General features: G+C 36.2%; 1 protein-coding gene across 3 annotated transcripts in view; it reads left to right on the forward strand.

Moving 5' to 3' along the window:
• Window positions 1-15,277, forward strand: part of C1H16orf96 (chromosome 1 C16orf96 homolog) — a 61,045-nt gene that overhangs the window by 20,528 nt on the left and 25,240 nt on the right. For all 3 annotated transcript variants that reach the window (XR_012484522.1, XM_074280402.1, XM_074280403.1), the window contains exon 7: window positions 357-455. Coding sequence is in view for 2 of the 3 variants with exons in the window: in XM_074280402.1 (XP_074136503.1) it covers window positions 357-455 (99 nt within the window). In the remaining variant the exon portion in view is untranslated. The remainder of the gene's footprint in view (window positions 1-356; window positions 456-15,277) is intronic.

Genomic DNA, 15,277 nt, shown 5'->3' on the forward strand with positions numbered 1-15,277 from the left:
AGAAGAAGAAGAAGAAGAAGAAGAAGAAGAAGAAGAAGAAGAAGAAGAAGAAGAAGAAGAAGAAGAAGAAGAAGAAGAAGAAGAAGGAAGAGGAGGAGGAGGAGGAGGAGGAGGAGGAGGAGGAGGAGGAGGAGGAGGAGGAGGAGGAGGAGGAGGAGGAGGAGGAGGAGGAAGAGGAGGAGGAGGAGGAGGAAGAGGAGGAGGAGGAGGAGGAGGAGGGGAGGAGGAGGAAGAATTTGACGACAACCCCCAGACCTCTTAAACCCCTATCACTGCTTTTTTCAATCTATACCACTCTGGACATATGGCACTGCACTGAGTTGTACCCACCTTGTGTTATTTTTATTTTCTCTCAGAGTAAGACTTGTGAGAAGCACTTGTTAAGGGTGGAGGAACAATGTAATCTGCTGGAAAAGATCGTTGAAGCTCTGCAAGAAAAAATGGAAGATATCAAGGTAAAATGGGGTCCTAGGAGGAGATGAGTGGGAAGAGCAAGTCCCCATTTGCTTCTATCACATTGTCCCCAATAACCTCTGGCTCTGAGGAGTTCAGAAGTGACTTAAGAGGAGGACATTAAAATAAGAACACTCCATATTTGATTCTATCCTAAGCTCTGCCACATTCCTTTTGGGGAAATATCACTATCCTATTTAGCTCCTCAGTTTCTCAGTTCGTCCAAAAAAGGAAAACTAACATCTCAGATCCAATATAAGAAGGATATCTGACACTATTTTGTGAAATCTGCTATAGATAAAGGTGAAATACATTTTAACCATTTCAAACAGGTAGCCTTCAAATTAGACAATTCTCTACATGGCACAGTGGATAGAGTACTAGACCTGGAGACAGGAAGACTGGTCTTTGGGAATTCAAATCTGACTACAGACAGTTACTAGCCGTGTGACCCTAGGCAAATCACTTAACTCTATTTGCCTCAGTTAGTGGAGAAGGAAATGACAAATCCCTCCAGTGTCTTTGACAAGAAAATGCTAATGGAATCATGAAGAGTAGGATATGACTGAAATAAGTGAACAATAACTAAATAAAACTGGCTTTAAGCAAAACACAAAGGACCTATTTAGCTGGGCTTATTTAAGATTTAACTTTACTCACTGGTTCCCATGACTTGTCTAGGCAGAGCTTTGACTCATCCCCAAACTTCCAAAAGTCAGGATGTGAGCAAGCACTATTGGGGATGGGAGAGGGGGCCAAACTATCTGGGAAGGAATTCCTTGATTTTAAAGCATAAATAAACAGTTTTCCTAGAAGTAATCTACCTAGAAAAGTATGGTACAATGGAAAGAACATTAGTAATTGTGAGTAATTGCTTTAACCCCTCTGCATTTCAATTTCCTCACTTTTTAAATAAAGGAGTTAAACTAGATGATCTCTGAGGTTCCTTCCAATTCTGAAGTCATGATCCTGTGATTTTTTTCCCCTAGTAAGCCTTGATACAATGACTTTCTTTAGAAAATATTCAGAAAATATAAAAATCTTTCTAAGGCCTTGGATCATCCAAGGAATGTGCAGCTGGGCAAAGTTTAGGAGGAGCAGTTACTCTGTAACCTCAATACCAACATTTTTGTATGAAACCAGGTAATGGCAGTCTTGGGGGCAGAAAAAAGCCAATAATCAAAACCCAAAAAAGCTATATAGATGTCAGGACATGGGTAGGATGGATTGTCATTAGTTACCTGGAGTCAGTCACTGCATTAACCAAAGTTCTTAAGAGTTTCAAAGTTTTGTCTTTAGAATATTACTGTTATTGTATAAATTATTCTCCTAGCTCGGTTCACTTCACTCCTTATCTAATCATAAAAGTCTTCCTAGGTTTCTCTAAAAATACTGTACCTTACATAATTTCTTATACACAAGAGTATTTTGTTACATTCATCTACCATAATTTGTTCACTTGTTCATCAATTTCCAAACTGATGGGCATTCCCTTGTTTTCTAGTTCTTTGATACCATAGAAAGTTTATGGTGAAAATAATCACTCATCTCTGCTCTCCAGCCCAAATTTTATTGCAATAGTTACTGATATTGAACACCTAAAAGCAGGCTTTGTTTCTCAGGTTACAGTGTCCTTGACAACCATTTTTACTGGTGATTACTCTCAGTGACCCTTTTTAAGGTATGAAATGAAGAACTTAACATACTCCTTGCTCTTCACTACCTTTTCCAGCTTTTACTCTGTCACCATTCTTCAACTCTTTTGAATTTTATTCTTTCCAAAGATATTTCCCTGCCCCCACCCTTGCCTTAATCATTTCATAGCCTCCAGAACACCAATATGCCTTTCTTAATTCATTTATTCATTCAGCAAATATTTACAAAGCAACTGCCTTGGAAAACATTTCTAGCCACCAAGAAAGATAAAAGATTAAGGCATAATCCTAGTCCTAGTAGAGCTTACATTCTACAAGGGAGCATCTGACATATTCCAATGTAATTATGATACCAAATAATATGTGAGAAAAGCATGACTCCCAAGCAAAGTATTATATAAGGTGTTGAGATAAGCATTGTTATTTATTTGGAGGATCAGGAATGACTTCCTGAAGGTTATAACATATAAACCAAACCTTAGAGGACCAACAGGATTTTAAGAAATAGAGTGTTTGGGAAAGATATTCCATAACCTTTGCTGATCCTCAGAGGCAGGAAAAAAGGAAAGAATAGAATTTAGTTTACCAAACTGTGTTCTCTGACATTAGCAAAATATTCAGTGTCATCAATAGATTTGAGTTTTGGCAACTACAAAACTAACAGGGAAAAGTTGCTAGCATGCTAAGAATGCTTCACTATGACTACCTCAGACCAAATGGTACCTTAAAATAGACTAACCAAGAGGAGAGGGTGGGCCCCCATGTTAAATATTGCCTTAGAAAAGGGGAAGGAAAAAAAGCCAAGTTCTGTCCTGGCCTTCTTACTTTTTCTTTTTACTTTCTTATTTTGTGAACTCCTCAGCTACCATGATTTAATTATCGTCTTTATTCCAATGGCTCTCAGTTCTAAACAACCAGCTCTATTCTCTCTCCTAACCTCTAGTCCATGACACTTTTTTTTAATCACTAAAAATTCACTTTTCCTCCCTCCTTCCTCATCCTCCTCCTCAAATGAGAATGGCAAACAAATAATCCCCTGTTACAAATATGTATAATCAAGTAAAACAATTTCCCAGATTGGCCATCTAGGAACTTGCATTCTAAATTGAGAAGATTAAATTGACACTAGACCATTTTTATTGATCCTACTTATAGTTAATTGATTCTGTCCTGTAACTGCCATAGTTACTTGCCTCTGAATTTAGTTCAGAAATTCAGCTGGCCTATAATGAGTTAAATTAAGAAATCCAGTTCTTTTAATCACTGTTCTATTCTTGCCTCAAAGAAATTTGCTGTCCCTAGGGGATGCGGGTGGGGGGGGGGGTGTCTGGTGTATTGTCTTTACTTCACAAAACTATTTTTCAAGGATGTCAGATTTTTAATCCAAAGAAGTCTGACCTACTATCTCTAACCTTGCAAATGGACCTAAAACAATGAATATTTCTTAGTTATAGGAAGAAAGGAGAGGTTTATTGATAGCTCTTCACCTCCAATTTCCATGATGGAGAATAATAATTTTGTTCCCTACACCTCAGCTATGTAACCGGTCATATTGTCTGCAATCCCATGATGTTGTCAAGCCTATAATCAATTGCATTCTTTCACCATTTATGAAGTCCTCTTTTTCTTAGGTCTTTGACCTTAAGTGATGCTGCTCTTGATCTGCTTTAACAGCTAGTGCCCTGAAGGAAAGTATAATACATACACTCATCCAAGGTGTAGATGATGTAAGCAGAAAATTAAGCCAAGTACTCCAGGAAAATTTGAGGAGGGAAAGAACTTTTGAAGGAAGTCCAGGTGATTGGCTAGGAAAAGTTTCACAAAAGAGGTATATTTAAGTTAATCCTTAAAGAAAAAGATATTTTAAAAGTATGTGGTGGGGGGGAATGTGAAAATGAGGTAGAAATGCATTCCAGACATGGGATGTTGCTTGGGAAAATCTTGAGAGACTAACCAATAGGACAGAGGGGGCCTCCATGTTAAATATTGCCTTAGAAAAAGGAAAAGGAAAAAAGAGCCAATATTCTGTCCTGGCCTTCTTTGCTTTTCTCTCTGCTTACTTTCTTCATGAACTCATCTGCTACCACGATTTAATTATTTTATATAATCAACTTTATTCTCTCTCCTGATTGTCGATCCATTATTACCAACTAATTATTGGACATTTTTAACCAGAAGTCCTGAAGGCATCTCAAACTCAACACATTCAAAATAGAACATTATATAATGCTTCCAGAGTCCACTGTCTTCTGAATTTCCCTATTTCTGTATAGGGTACTAACATCTTCAGTCATCTAGGTTCACAATCTTATGTCCTCACTGTTCCTCAACACATATATCCAAGTGAAAGTTGTAGTTTATTTGTTTTTTTTTCAAGGATAAAGGAGACCTGGGCATGTTTTTAAGTAGTATAGAAGGAACCAGTAATTAGAAGATTGAAGATTAGAGAAAGAGGAAAAATAATTAATGGGGCAATCTCCCAAAAAAAGCAAGATGTAATATAATCAAAGACATAAGAAGATGGGTTATACTTGTAGGAAGAAGGAGAGCCTCCTCATCCTCTGAAGTAAGGGTGAAATGTAGAAGAAGAAAAATTAATAAATTTGTGATGAATTATCTCCTTTTTATTTTTTATTATAGCTTTTTATTGACAGAACATATGCATGGGTAATTTTTCAACATTGTCCCTTGCAATCACTTCTGTTCCAAATTTTCCCTTCCTTCCCTCCACCCCCTCCCCTAGATGGCAGGTAGTCACATACATGTTAAATATGTTAAAGTATATCTTAAATATAATACATGTGTACATATTTATACAGTTCTCTTATTGCACAAGAAAATCAGATTTAGAAAGGTAAAAATAAACTGGGAAGAAAAACAAAAATGCAAGCAGTCCACATTCATTTCCCAGTGTTCTTTCTCTGGATATAGCTGGTTCTGTCCATCATTGATCAATTGGAACTGAATTGGATCTTCTCATTGCTGAAGACAGCCACTTCCATCAGAATATATCCTCATATAGTATTGTTGTTGAAGTGTATAATGATCTCCTGATTCTGCTCATTTCACTCAGCATCAGTTCATGTAAGTCTTTCCAGGCCTTTCTGAAACCTTCCTGCTGATCATTTCTTACAGAACAATAATATTCCATAACATTCATATACCGCAATTTATTCAGCCATTCTCCAATTGATGGGCATCCACTCAGTTTCCAGTTTCTAGCCACTACAAAAAGACCTGCCACAAACATTTTTGCACATTTCCCTTCTTTAAAATCTCTTTGCGATATAAGCCCAGTAGTAACACTGCTGGGTCAAAGAGTATGCACAGTTTAATAACTTTTTGAGCATAGTTCCAAATTGCTCTCTAGAATGGTTGGACCCGTTCACAACTCCACCAACAAATGCATCAGTGTCCCAGTTTTCCCACATTCTCTCCAACATTCACCATTATCTTTTCCTGTCATCTTAGTCAATCTGAGAGGTGTGTAGTGCTATCTCAGAGTTGTCTTAATTTGCATTTCTCTGAGTAGAAATAATTTCAATTTTATCATCTGAAAATTGATGCTCATATTTTTGACCATTTATGATGAATGGTCTCATTTTTAAAAGTAAACTATTAGATGAAGTCATCTGCTAAGAAAAAAATCAGCCAAAGAGTAGAACTGGAGTCGTGAGGATAGAGAAGAAAAAAGAACTAGATGATAGAAAGATTGCTCTAAAAGCATCAAGGACCCCTTTTAGTTTAGATAATATGAATGTGTAATAAACTCTTCAAGAATGAGTGCATGATTTAATCTAGCAGTTTTCAATAGATTTTGAATAAAAGCCAAAGACATAGATAGTGAGGGTAATCCAGCATTGAGGATTAGCTCATAAACAGAAAAAGGACCAGGGAACAAGTGATTCAAGGAGAAAAAAATGTTTTGTTTAACAGAGAGATAGAGAGGGAAGAGAAGAGATGAAGGGGAAGAACTCACATCACAGTAGGAAATGGACCAAAAGAACAGAGATTTAAAGAAGTTCAGGTGAAGATGAAGAGCAGGTGCACTAGGAGTGGGAAAGCTAGAAGAATAAGAGATTTTTATCAGAAAGGGAATTTTCAGAATTCAAGGAGGGAAAACCATTTTGACTTGAGTCTACTAGTGTGACTAACTCTGTAAGCATCTGTATAATAAAAATAGCAAGTTCAATGGGAATATGGGGTGCTGATAAACTAGGAGATTGGGGCTTTTAATGTGATATCAATAGGAATACTGAAATACCAAACTATGATGGTAAGGAGAGGAATAGAAAAGAAGACTAAGAGTCAGGTATTGAATTTATTGTGGAAGGAGGGCGCTGATCTGGAGCAACAGGATCCAGTATAGTCAGATTGTGTGTGCTTCAAAAGATGATAGGTTATTGAGTGATTATTTTCATGGGAAGATCTGGAACTGGTCAGGGGAACTACAGACTATGCTGGTTCTTTCTCCTGGTCCTGTGTATATGAGAGAAGAAGTATCCAGCGGCATGTCCTCAAAGGAAAACCAGGTTTTCAGTGAGTATTGAGTACTATAAAATGGAAAGGGTGTGAAAGAGACCCTAGGATAAAGGAAGGAGTTGTTAACAGCAGAGTGAGAGTTTCAGAAGGCATGGTTGAAGTGATAGACTGAGGAAATGAGAGAGAGAAGTAAGCACTAAGTCTGTTAGGGATGAAAGCACAAAGAAATAGCATAAGAAAGGGTTTTTGCCTAGGTAGATTATAGCACTGAATTACAGGGATTTGAAAATCAAGGAGGTAAAGAAGGAAAATGAAAAGACAACTCCCCTCCACCTTTTGCAGAAATTGGAGTTCATAGGTGGGTAATATTGTATATATAATGGCATATTTTTTGTATGTTAATTGGTTTTGCTGAAATTTTTTTCCTCTTCTAAATAAATTTTTTTGTTACAAACAATGGGATTCTGGGAAGGGAGAGAGAGAGAGAGAGAGAGAGAGAGAGAGAGAGAGAGAGAGAGAGAGAGAGAGAGAGAGAGAGAGAGAGAGAGAGAGAGAGAAATCTAGCAATATAAAAACAAGATAGCAATAAAAATTCTATTTAAAAAAAAAGCAAGCAGCCAAGAGAGTGGATTAAAGGCATCAGGCTAGCCAAATCTCTCCCAACATTTGCCTTCAAAAATTTTAAAAATAATTTTTCAAATTGAATTTTGGAGTAACAAAGTCAACAAAAGGCCAGGATGAGACATTTTCCAACCTAAAATAACCCAGCAGAATAGGTCTCTGACACCAGAGTAGGGTGACCAGAACATACACAGCAATACTAGTGGTGGGCCTTGGAGGGAATTGCAGCAATGGCAGCAACAGCAGCTTTGAGAGCTCTCAGCCCAGAGAGTAATGGGGTCAGACAATTGATGAGACAGGAGACTCTTTGCTGGAACTGGATAGAGTTGGCACTAAATGGCAACTCCATTGCCCATATGCAGTTCTGGGGGTCAGTTTTCAGGGCAGAGAAGAACACTTGTGGTTGGTCAAAAGGGAACAGGAACCCTGGTTATAATTCAAGGCAGAGTGCTTGTAGCTGCAGGAAAGCAGGGGACCTGGTCACATTTTCAGGGACAAGAGAAGCAGTAGCACTTGCAACTGAAGAAAAACAGGGGCCTTTCCTGAGTAAAGATTAGACTAGGGACCAGAACATCAGTGATCACACATCTCCCCAAATTAACACCACCTTGGAAGCCCTGAAAACTTGCAATACCCCAAGACTATCCCTGAAAACAGCAACACCAAAAATCCTTAAGGTTAGGACAGGGTCCTAGGTGAGCAAAGGCCAAATTTAATGTAAAGTTCAAAATCAAGAAATAGGCTAGAAAAATGAACAAACAACGAGAGAGAAAGAAAGAGAGAGAGAGAGAGCGCTTGACCATAAAAAAATACGATGATGACATGGAAGACCAAAACATAAACTCAGAAGACAATATGAAAATAGCTTTAACCAAAGTTTCTTTTCTTTTCTTATCTTTTTTCTATTTCTTGGCTATAATAACCTTTTATTTATTTATTATTAATTTTATAATTATAATTTTTTGACAGTACATATGCATGAGTAAATTTTTTAATAACATTGTCCCTTGTATTCATTTTTCCAAATTTTCCTCTCCCTCCCTTTACTCCCTCCCTTAGATGACAGGCAATCCCATACATTTTACATGTGTTACAGTATAACCTAGATACAATGTATGTATGTAAATCCAATTTTCTTGTTGCACGTTAAGTATTGGATTCCGAAGGTGTAAGTAACCTGGGTGGATAGACAGTAATACTAACAATTTACATTCACTTCCCAGTGTTCCTTCTCTGGGTGTAGTTGTTTCTGTCCATCATTGATCAACTGGAAGTGAGTTGGATCTTCTTTATGTTGAAGATAATCACTTCAATCAGAATATATCTTCATACAGTGTTGTTGTTGAAGTGTATAGTGATCTTCTGGTTCTGCTCATTTCACTTAGCATCAGTTGATGTAAGTCTCTCCAAACCTTTCCGAATTCATCCTGCTGGTCATTTCTTACAGAGCAATAATATTCCATAGCCTTCATATACCATAATTTACCCAACCATTCGCCAATTGATGGGCATTTTCCAGTTTTTAGCCACTACGAAAAGAGCTGCCACAAACATTTTGGCACATACAGGTCCCTTTCCCTTCTTTAGTATTTCTTTGGGATATAAGCCCAGTAGTAGCACTGCTGGATCAAAGGGTATGCACAGTTTGATAACTTTTTGGGCATAGTTCCAAATTGCTCTCCAGAATGGCCGGATTCTTTCACAACTCCACCAACAATGTATCAGTGTCCCAGTTTTCCCACATTCCCTCCAACATTCATCATTATTTTTTAACCAAAGTTTCAAAAAAAAAAAAAATAGAAGCCCAATAAGAGTTCCTGGAAGAGTTAAGGAGCTTAATAGTGGGAAAGAAAGAAAAAATGGGGAAAAAAAGTAAGAATGATACAACAAAATTACAAAAAAAAACAACTTGGCAAAAGAGATACAGAGCAGCTAAGTGGATAGAGGACCATGGCAAGAATGAGAAACTCATCTTCCTGAGTTCAAATTTGGTTTCAGATACAGACTAGTATGTTACCTTAGGCAAGTCACTTAACCTTATTTGCCTCAGTTTTCTCATTGTAAAATCATCTGGAGAAAGAAATGGTAAACCACTATAGTATGTCTGCCAGGAAAACCCCAAATGTATCACAGAGAGTTGGACTTAACTAACAAATGACTTAACAACAGGCACACACCCACACCCACACCCCCCCCACACACACTTGAAGAAAATACCTTAAAAACACAATGAATTACAAAAGAGACATAAAAATTCACTGGGGAAAAAAAGAACTCCTTAAAAAGTAGACTTGACCAAATGGAAAAAGCTCACTGAAGAAAATAATTACTTAAAAAATTAGAGTTGGGCAATTGGAAACTGACTAAATGAGACATCAAGAAACAATGTTAATGAAATCAAAAGAATGAAATAATAGAAGAAAATGTGAAATATTTTACTGGAAAACTACTGATCTGGAAAATAGATTGAAGAGAGAGAATTTAAAAATTGTTGGACTACCCGAAAGCCATGATCAAAAAAAAAAAAAAAAAAAAAAAAAAAAAAAGAACCTAGATATCATCTTTCAAGAAATTATCAAGGAAAACTAAACTTTCCTGGTATCTTAGATGCAGAAAATAAATTAAAATCACAAGAATCTACCAATCATTACCTGGAAAAGATTCAAAAATTGAAAAGCATCAGGAATATTAAAGCCAAATTCCAGAGCTCCTGGTCCAGTAAAAAATATTGCAAACAACCAGAATAAATTTAAATATTACGTAGCCAAAGTCAGAATCACACTTCATGTTAAAGAAGAAGGTTGCTTAGAATATGATATTCCAGAAGGCAAAGAAGCTAGGATTACAACTAAGAAAAACTCATCCAATAAAACTGAGTATTAAACTTCAAGGGGAATAATGATATTTAGTGAAATAGAAAACTTTCAAGTATTCCTGATGAAAAGGACAGAGCTTAATAAAGAAACTGACATTTAAACACAAGACTCAGGGGAAACACAAAAAAGTAAACACGAGAAAGAAATCATAAGAGACTCATTAAAGTTAGACTGTTTACATTCCTATATTGGAAAATGATACATGTAATTCCATTTCTTAGAGAACAAATAATATGCCATCACATTCATATACTATTTCTTCAACCATTCTCCAATTGATACACATTACCTCAGTTTTCAACTTTTTGTCTCCATATAAAAGCTACTATAAATATTTTGTATGCATTTTGTATGGGCCCTTTTCCTTTTTATTTGATCTCTTTGGAGTATAGGTCTAACAGAGTAATTGCTGTAGCTTAAATTCTTAAAGACTTTGTCAGCTCATCACAGGTTGTATCTTGCTGGAAAGGCTTCAGTTAAGGGCTCATTTACTGACTCATATACTTTCTGAGGATCAACCTATGTAAATACAGAGAGGATCCTTTGCTAGCAGACTAGCCACTAGGGAGATAATTATTGGACCACTGAGACCCGTAAAACAAAAAATAGAAAGTAGTTCTTGGTTTTTTATAGCTCTCTTTTGCTATATGAAAGTAGCAGAAAAAGGAAGCCCAGGGTCATTTGAATCATGTAATCTTTAGTTTTTAGAATATTAACTTCCCTGCCAGTGTTCTAAATGTAAAGTCCTTGTTCATTAGGCATATTGTGGGAAGCACTATACTGACATGGAGATGAAAATGGAAGTGTAAGACCCCTAGTTGGTGACATAGAACACAGAGCAATGGGATTGGTCTCGGCTACTAACTACTGTGACTGCACACTGGGGATAAGAATACCTCCCAGCATTGTTGTGAGGATCAAATGAGATAATATTTACAAAAGGTGCTTAGCATAGTGTTTGGCATATAGTGGATGCTCCCAATCCCCAGATAAGGAAACTGTTGCTAAATGTTTCCTATTTGCTGAATTCTTCTCTCAAGTCTGAGATTGCTAGGTGACATTATAGTGCATAGAGTGCTGGGTCACATCTTCCAGAGTTTTAATGTGGTCTCAGACACTAGCTGTATGACACTGGATCGTTTAACCATGTTTGCCTCAGTTTCCTTCTCTGTAAAATGAGGTAGAGAAGGAAGTGGTAAACCACTCCAGTATCTTTGCCAAGAAAACCCCAATAGGGTCACAAAGAGTCGGACCAATTGAACAATAGCAGCAACAATCTCTCAACTGTGCTTTTGACTCTCTAATCTTTGTCACCAATTTCAGCTGCCTTTGCATCCTAGAAATTCCTTCTCTCCCAATGACCTTTTCAGTCTGGAACATCCCACCATTCTGCAGCCCCCCTTTCCCCTTGGTGAATTCCTCCTAAAATCCCCATTTTCTTTCTTTCTTTTTTATTATTAAAGCTTTCCCCCCACCTCCTCCCCTAGATGGCAGGTAATCCAATGCGTGATGAATATGTTAAAATATATGGTAAATCCAATATATGTATACATATTTATACAGTTATCTTACTGCACAAGAAAAATCACATCAAGAAGAGGGGAAAAAACTACGAAAGAAAACAAAACGCAAGCAAACAACAACAGAAAGAGTGAAAATGCTATGTTGTGGTCCACACTTAGTTCCCATAGTCCTCTCTCTAGGTGTAAATGGCTCTCTTCATCACTGAACAATTGGAACTGGTAAAACCTCCATTTTCAGGAAAAGCTCAAAACTCCATCCTGTAGTCTTCTCCTGATTGACCACCATGACTCTCCAATACCTACTCATCTATCCCATCTTCTCTCCCCCCTCCCCTCCTTTTTCAGTTTCCTTTTATATGTAAGCTCCTTAGAATGTAAGCTCCTTAAGGGAAAGAACGTGCCTAATACAGGGCCTAGCATATAAGAAAGCATTTAATCAATATTTGTTTACTGACTGTAATGAACGGCATTCTGATTGAGCCCCAAACCATTGCCTACTAAATGAGATCCCTAATTATGCAGAACATTTTAGTTTAATCCAGAAAGATGATGATGAAGTATTCTTTCTATAATTTGGCAGAGAAGTTTTGCTCTCCAAGTACAGAATGAGACACATTTTTCAGGCAGAACCAATGTGTGGATTTGTTTTAAGTGATTATACTTATTTGTTATCAGAAAAGGCTTTTTTTTTGGAAGAGAAATTATGAAGATGGGAGGTAGTGATAGTTATATCAAAAAAAGGAAGGAAAAAATTATTAGTGGAACAAAAAAATCCTAAGAAGAAAGCAGAAGGAAATTCAGAAAAAAACAAATAGGACAATGTTGCAACTATCATTTTAAATTTAATACATACTTTTTTTCTTTTTTTTATTAATAATCTTTTATTATATATATATATTTTATAATATTATCCCTTGTATTCATTTTCCCAAATTATCCCCCCCTTCCTCTGTTCCCTCCCCCCAATGACAGGCAATCCCATACATTTTACATTTGTTACAATATAACCTAGATACAATACATGTGTGTAAATACCATTTTCTTGTTGCACAATAAGCATTAGATTCCGAAGGTACATGTAACCTGGGCAGACAGATATTAGTGCTAACAATTTACATTCACTTCCCTGTGTTTCTTCTCTGGGTGTAGCTACCTCTGTCCATCATTGATCAACTGGAAGTGAGTTGGATCTTCTTTATGTTGAAGATTTCCACTTCCATCAGAATACATCCTCATACAGTATTGTTGTTGAAGTGTATAGTGATCTTCTGGTTCTGCTCATTTCACTCAGCATCAGTTGATGGAAGTCTCTCCAAGCCTCTCTGTATTCCTCCTGCTGGTCATTTCTTACAGAGCAATAATATTCCATAACCTTCATATACCATAATTTACCCAACCATTCTCCAATTGATGGACATCCATTCATCTTCCAGTTTCTAGCTACAACAAAAAGAGCTGCCACAAACATTTTGGCACATACAGGTCCCTTTCCCCTCCTCAGTATTTCTTTGGGATATAATCCCAGTAGTAGCACTGCTGGGTCAAAGGGTATGCACAGTTTGATAGCTTTTTGGGCATAATTCCAGATAGCTCTCCAGAATGGCTGGATTCTTTCTCAACTCCACCAGCAATGTATTAGTGTCCCAGTTTCCCCACATCCCCTCCAACATTCATCATTATTTGTTCCTGTCATCTTAGCCAATCTGACAGGTGTGTAGTGGTATCTCAGATGCATTTCTCTGATCAGTAGTGATTTGGAACACTCTTTCATGTGAGTGGATATAGTTTCAATTTCTTCATCTGAGAATTGTCTGTTCATATCCTTTGACCATTTATCAATTGGAGAATGGTTCGGTTTCTTATAAATTAGGGTCAGTTCTCTATATATTTTGGAAATGAGACCTTTGTCAGAACCTTTGTTTTTAAAAATATTTTCCCAATTTGTTACTTCCCTTCTAATCTTGTTTGCATTAGTATTATTTGTACAGAAACTTTTTAGTTTGATGTAATCAAAATCTTCTATTTTGTGATCAATAATGATCTCTAGTTCTCCTCTGGTCATAAATTCCTTCCTCCTCCACAAGTCTGAGAGGTAGACTATCCTCTGTTCCTCTAATCTATTATCTCATTCTTTATGCCTAAATCATGGACCCATTTTGATCTTATCTTGGTATATGGTGTTAAGTGTGGATCCATATCTAATTTCTGCCATATTAATTTCCAGTTTTCCCAACAGTTTTTTCCAAATAATGAATTTTTATCCCTAATGTTGGTATCTTTGGGTTTGTCAAAGATTAGATTGCTCTAGATGTACCCTTTTTTGTCCTTTGTATCTAATCTGTTCCACTGATCTACCGGTCTATTTCTTAGCCAATTCCAAATGGTTTTGGTGACTGCTGCTATATAATATAGCTTTAGATCAGGTACACTTAGACAACCTTCCTCTGAGTTTTTTTTTCATTAGTTCCCTTGCAATTCTTGACCTTTTATTCTTCCATATGAATTTTGTTGTTATTTTTTCTAGGTCATTGAAATAGTTTCTTGGGAGTCTGATTGGTATAGCACTAAATAAATAGATTAGTTTGGGGAGTATTGTCATCTTTATTATATTCGCTCGGCCTATCCAAGAGCACTGAATGTCTTTCCAATTATTTAAATCTGACTTTATTTTTGTGGCAAGTGTTTTGTAATTTTTCTCATATAATTCCTGACTTTTCTTTGGTAGATGGATTCCCAAATACTTTATACTCTCAACATTTGTTTGGAATGGAATTTCTCTTTGTATCTCTTGCTGTTGCATTTTGTTAGTGATATATAAAAATGCTGAGGATTAATACATACTTTTTAAAAGTTATACATTATATTCATAACATTGTATATAATTCTTTTTTAATAAAAGGAAATGTTCATATTTTTTGATGCTTATCAAATTCATAGTAATAAAAATTATTTAAATATTTCATCTTAGCTATGTGTAAACAAAAAGCCATGCAGATGAAGAATGGCTATTATTAGCTCTAATATGAAGTTGAATGGGGAACCCATAGAACAGTCCAAGAACATAAACCTTGGTCAGACATTGCAGATAAGAAATAAACTAGGCCCAGAATTGAATATCAGGAAGAGAGTGGTCTGGATTACATTGTGTAAATTGCTCAGTGTTTTCTTTCTTTCTTTCTTTTTCTTTTCTTTCTTTCTTTCTTTCTCTTTTCTTTCTTTCTTTCTTTCTCTTTTCTTTCTTTCTTTCTTTCTCCTTTCTTTCTTTCTTTCTTTTCTTTCTTTCTTTCTTTCTCCTTTCTTTCTTTCTTTCTTTCTTTCTTTCTTTCTTTCTTTCTTTCTTTCTTTCTTTCTTTCTTTTCTTTCTTTCTTTCTTTCTTTCTTTCTTTCTTTCTTTCTTTCTTTCTTTCTTTCTTTTCTTTCTTTCTTTCTTTCTTTCTTTCTTTCTTTCTTTCTTTCTTTCTTTCTTTCTTTCTTTCTTTCTTTCTTTCTTTCTTTCTTTCTTTCTTTCTTTCTTTCTTTCTTTCTTTCTTTCTTTCTTTCTTTCTTTCTTTCTTTCTTTCTTTCTTTCTTTCTTTCTTTCTTTCTTTCTTTCTTTTCTTCCAAAGCAATTGGGGTTAAGCCGGATTTCACAGCCAGGAAGTATTAAATATCTGAGGTCAGAATTGAA

Source organism: Sminthopsis crassicaudata, chromosome 1, assembly GCF_048593235.1.
Source record: "Sminthopsis crassicaudata isolate SCR6 chromosome 1, ASM4859323v1, whole genome shotgun sequence".
Taxonomy (NCBI): domain Eukaryota; kingdom Metazoa; phylum Chordata; class Mammalia; order Dasyuromorphia; family Dasyuridae; genus Sminthopsis; species Sminthopsis crassicaudata.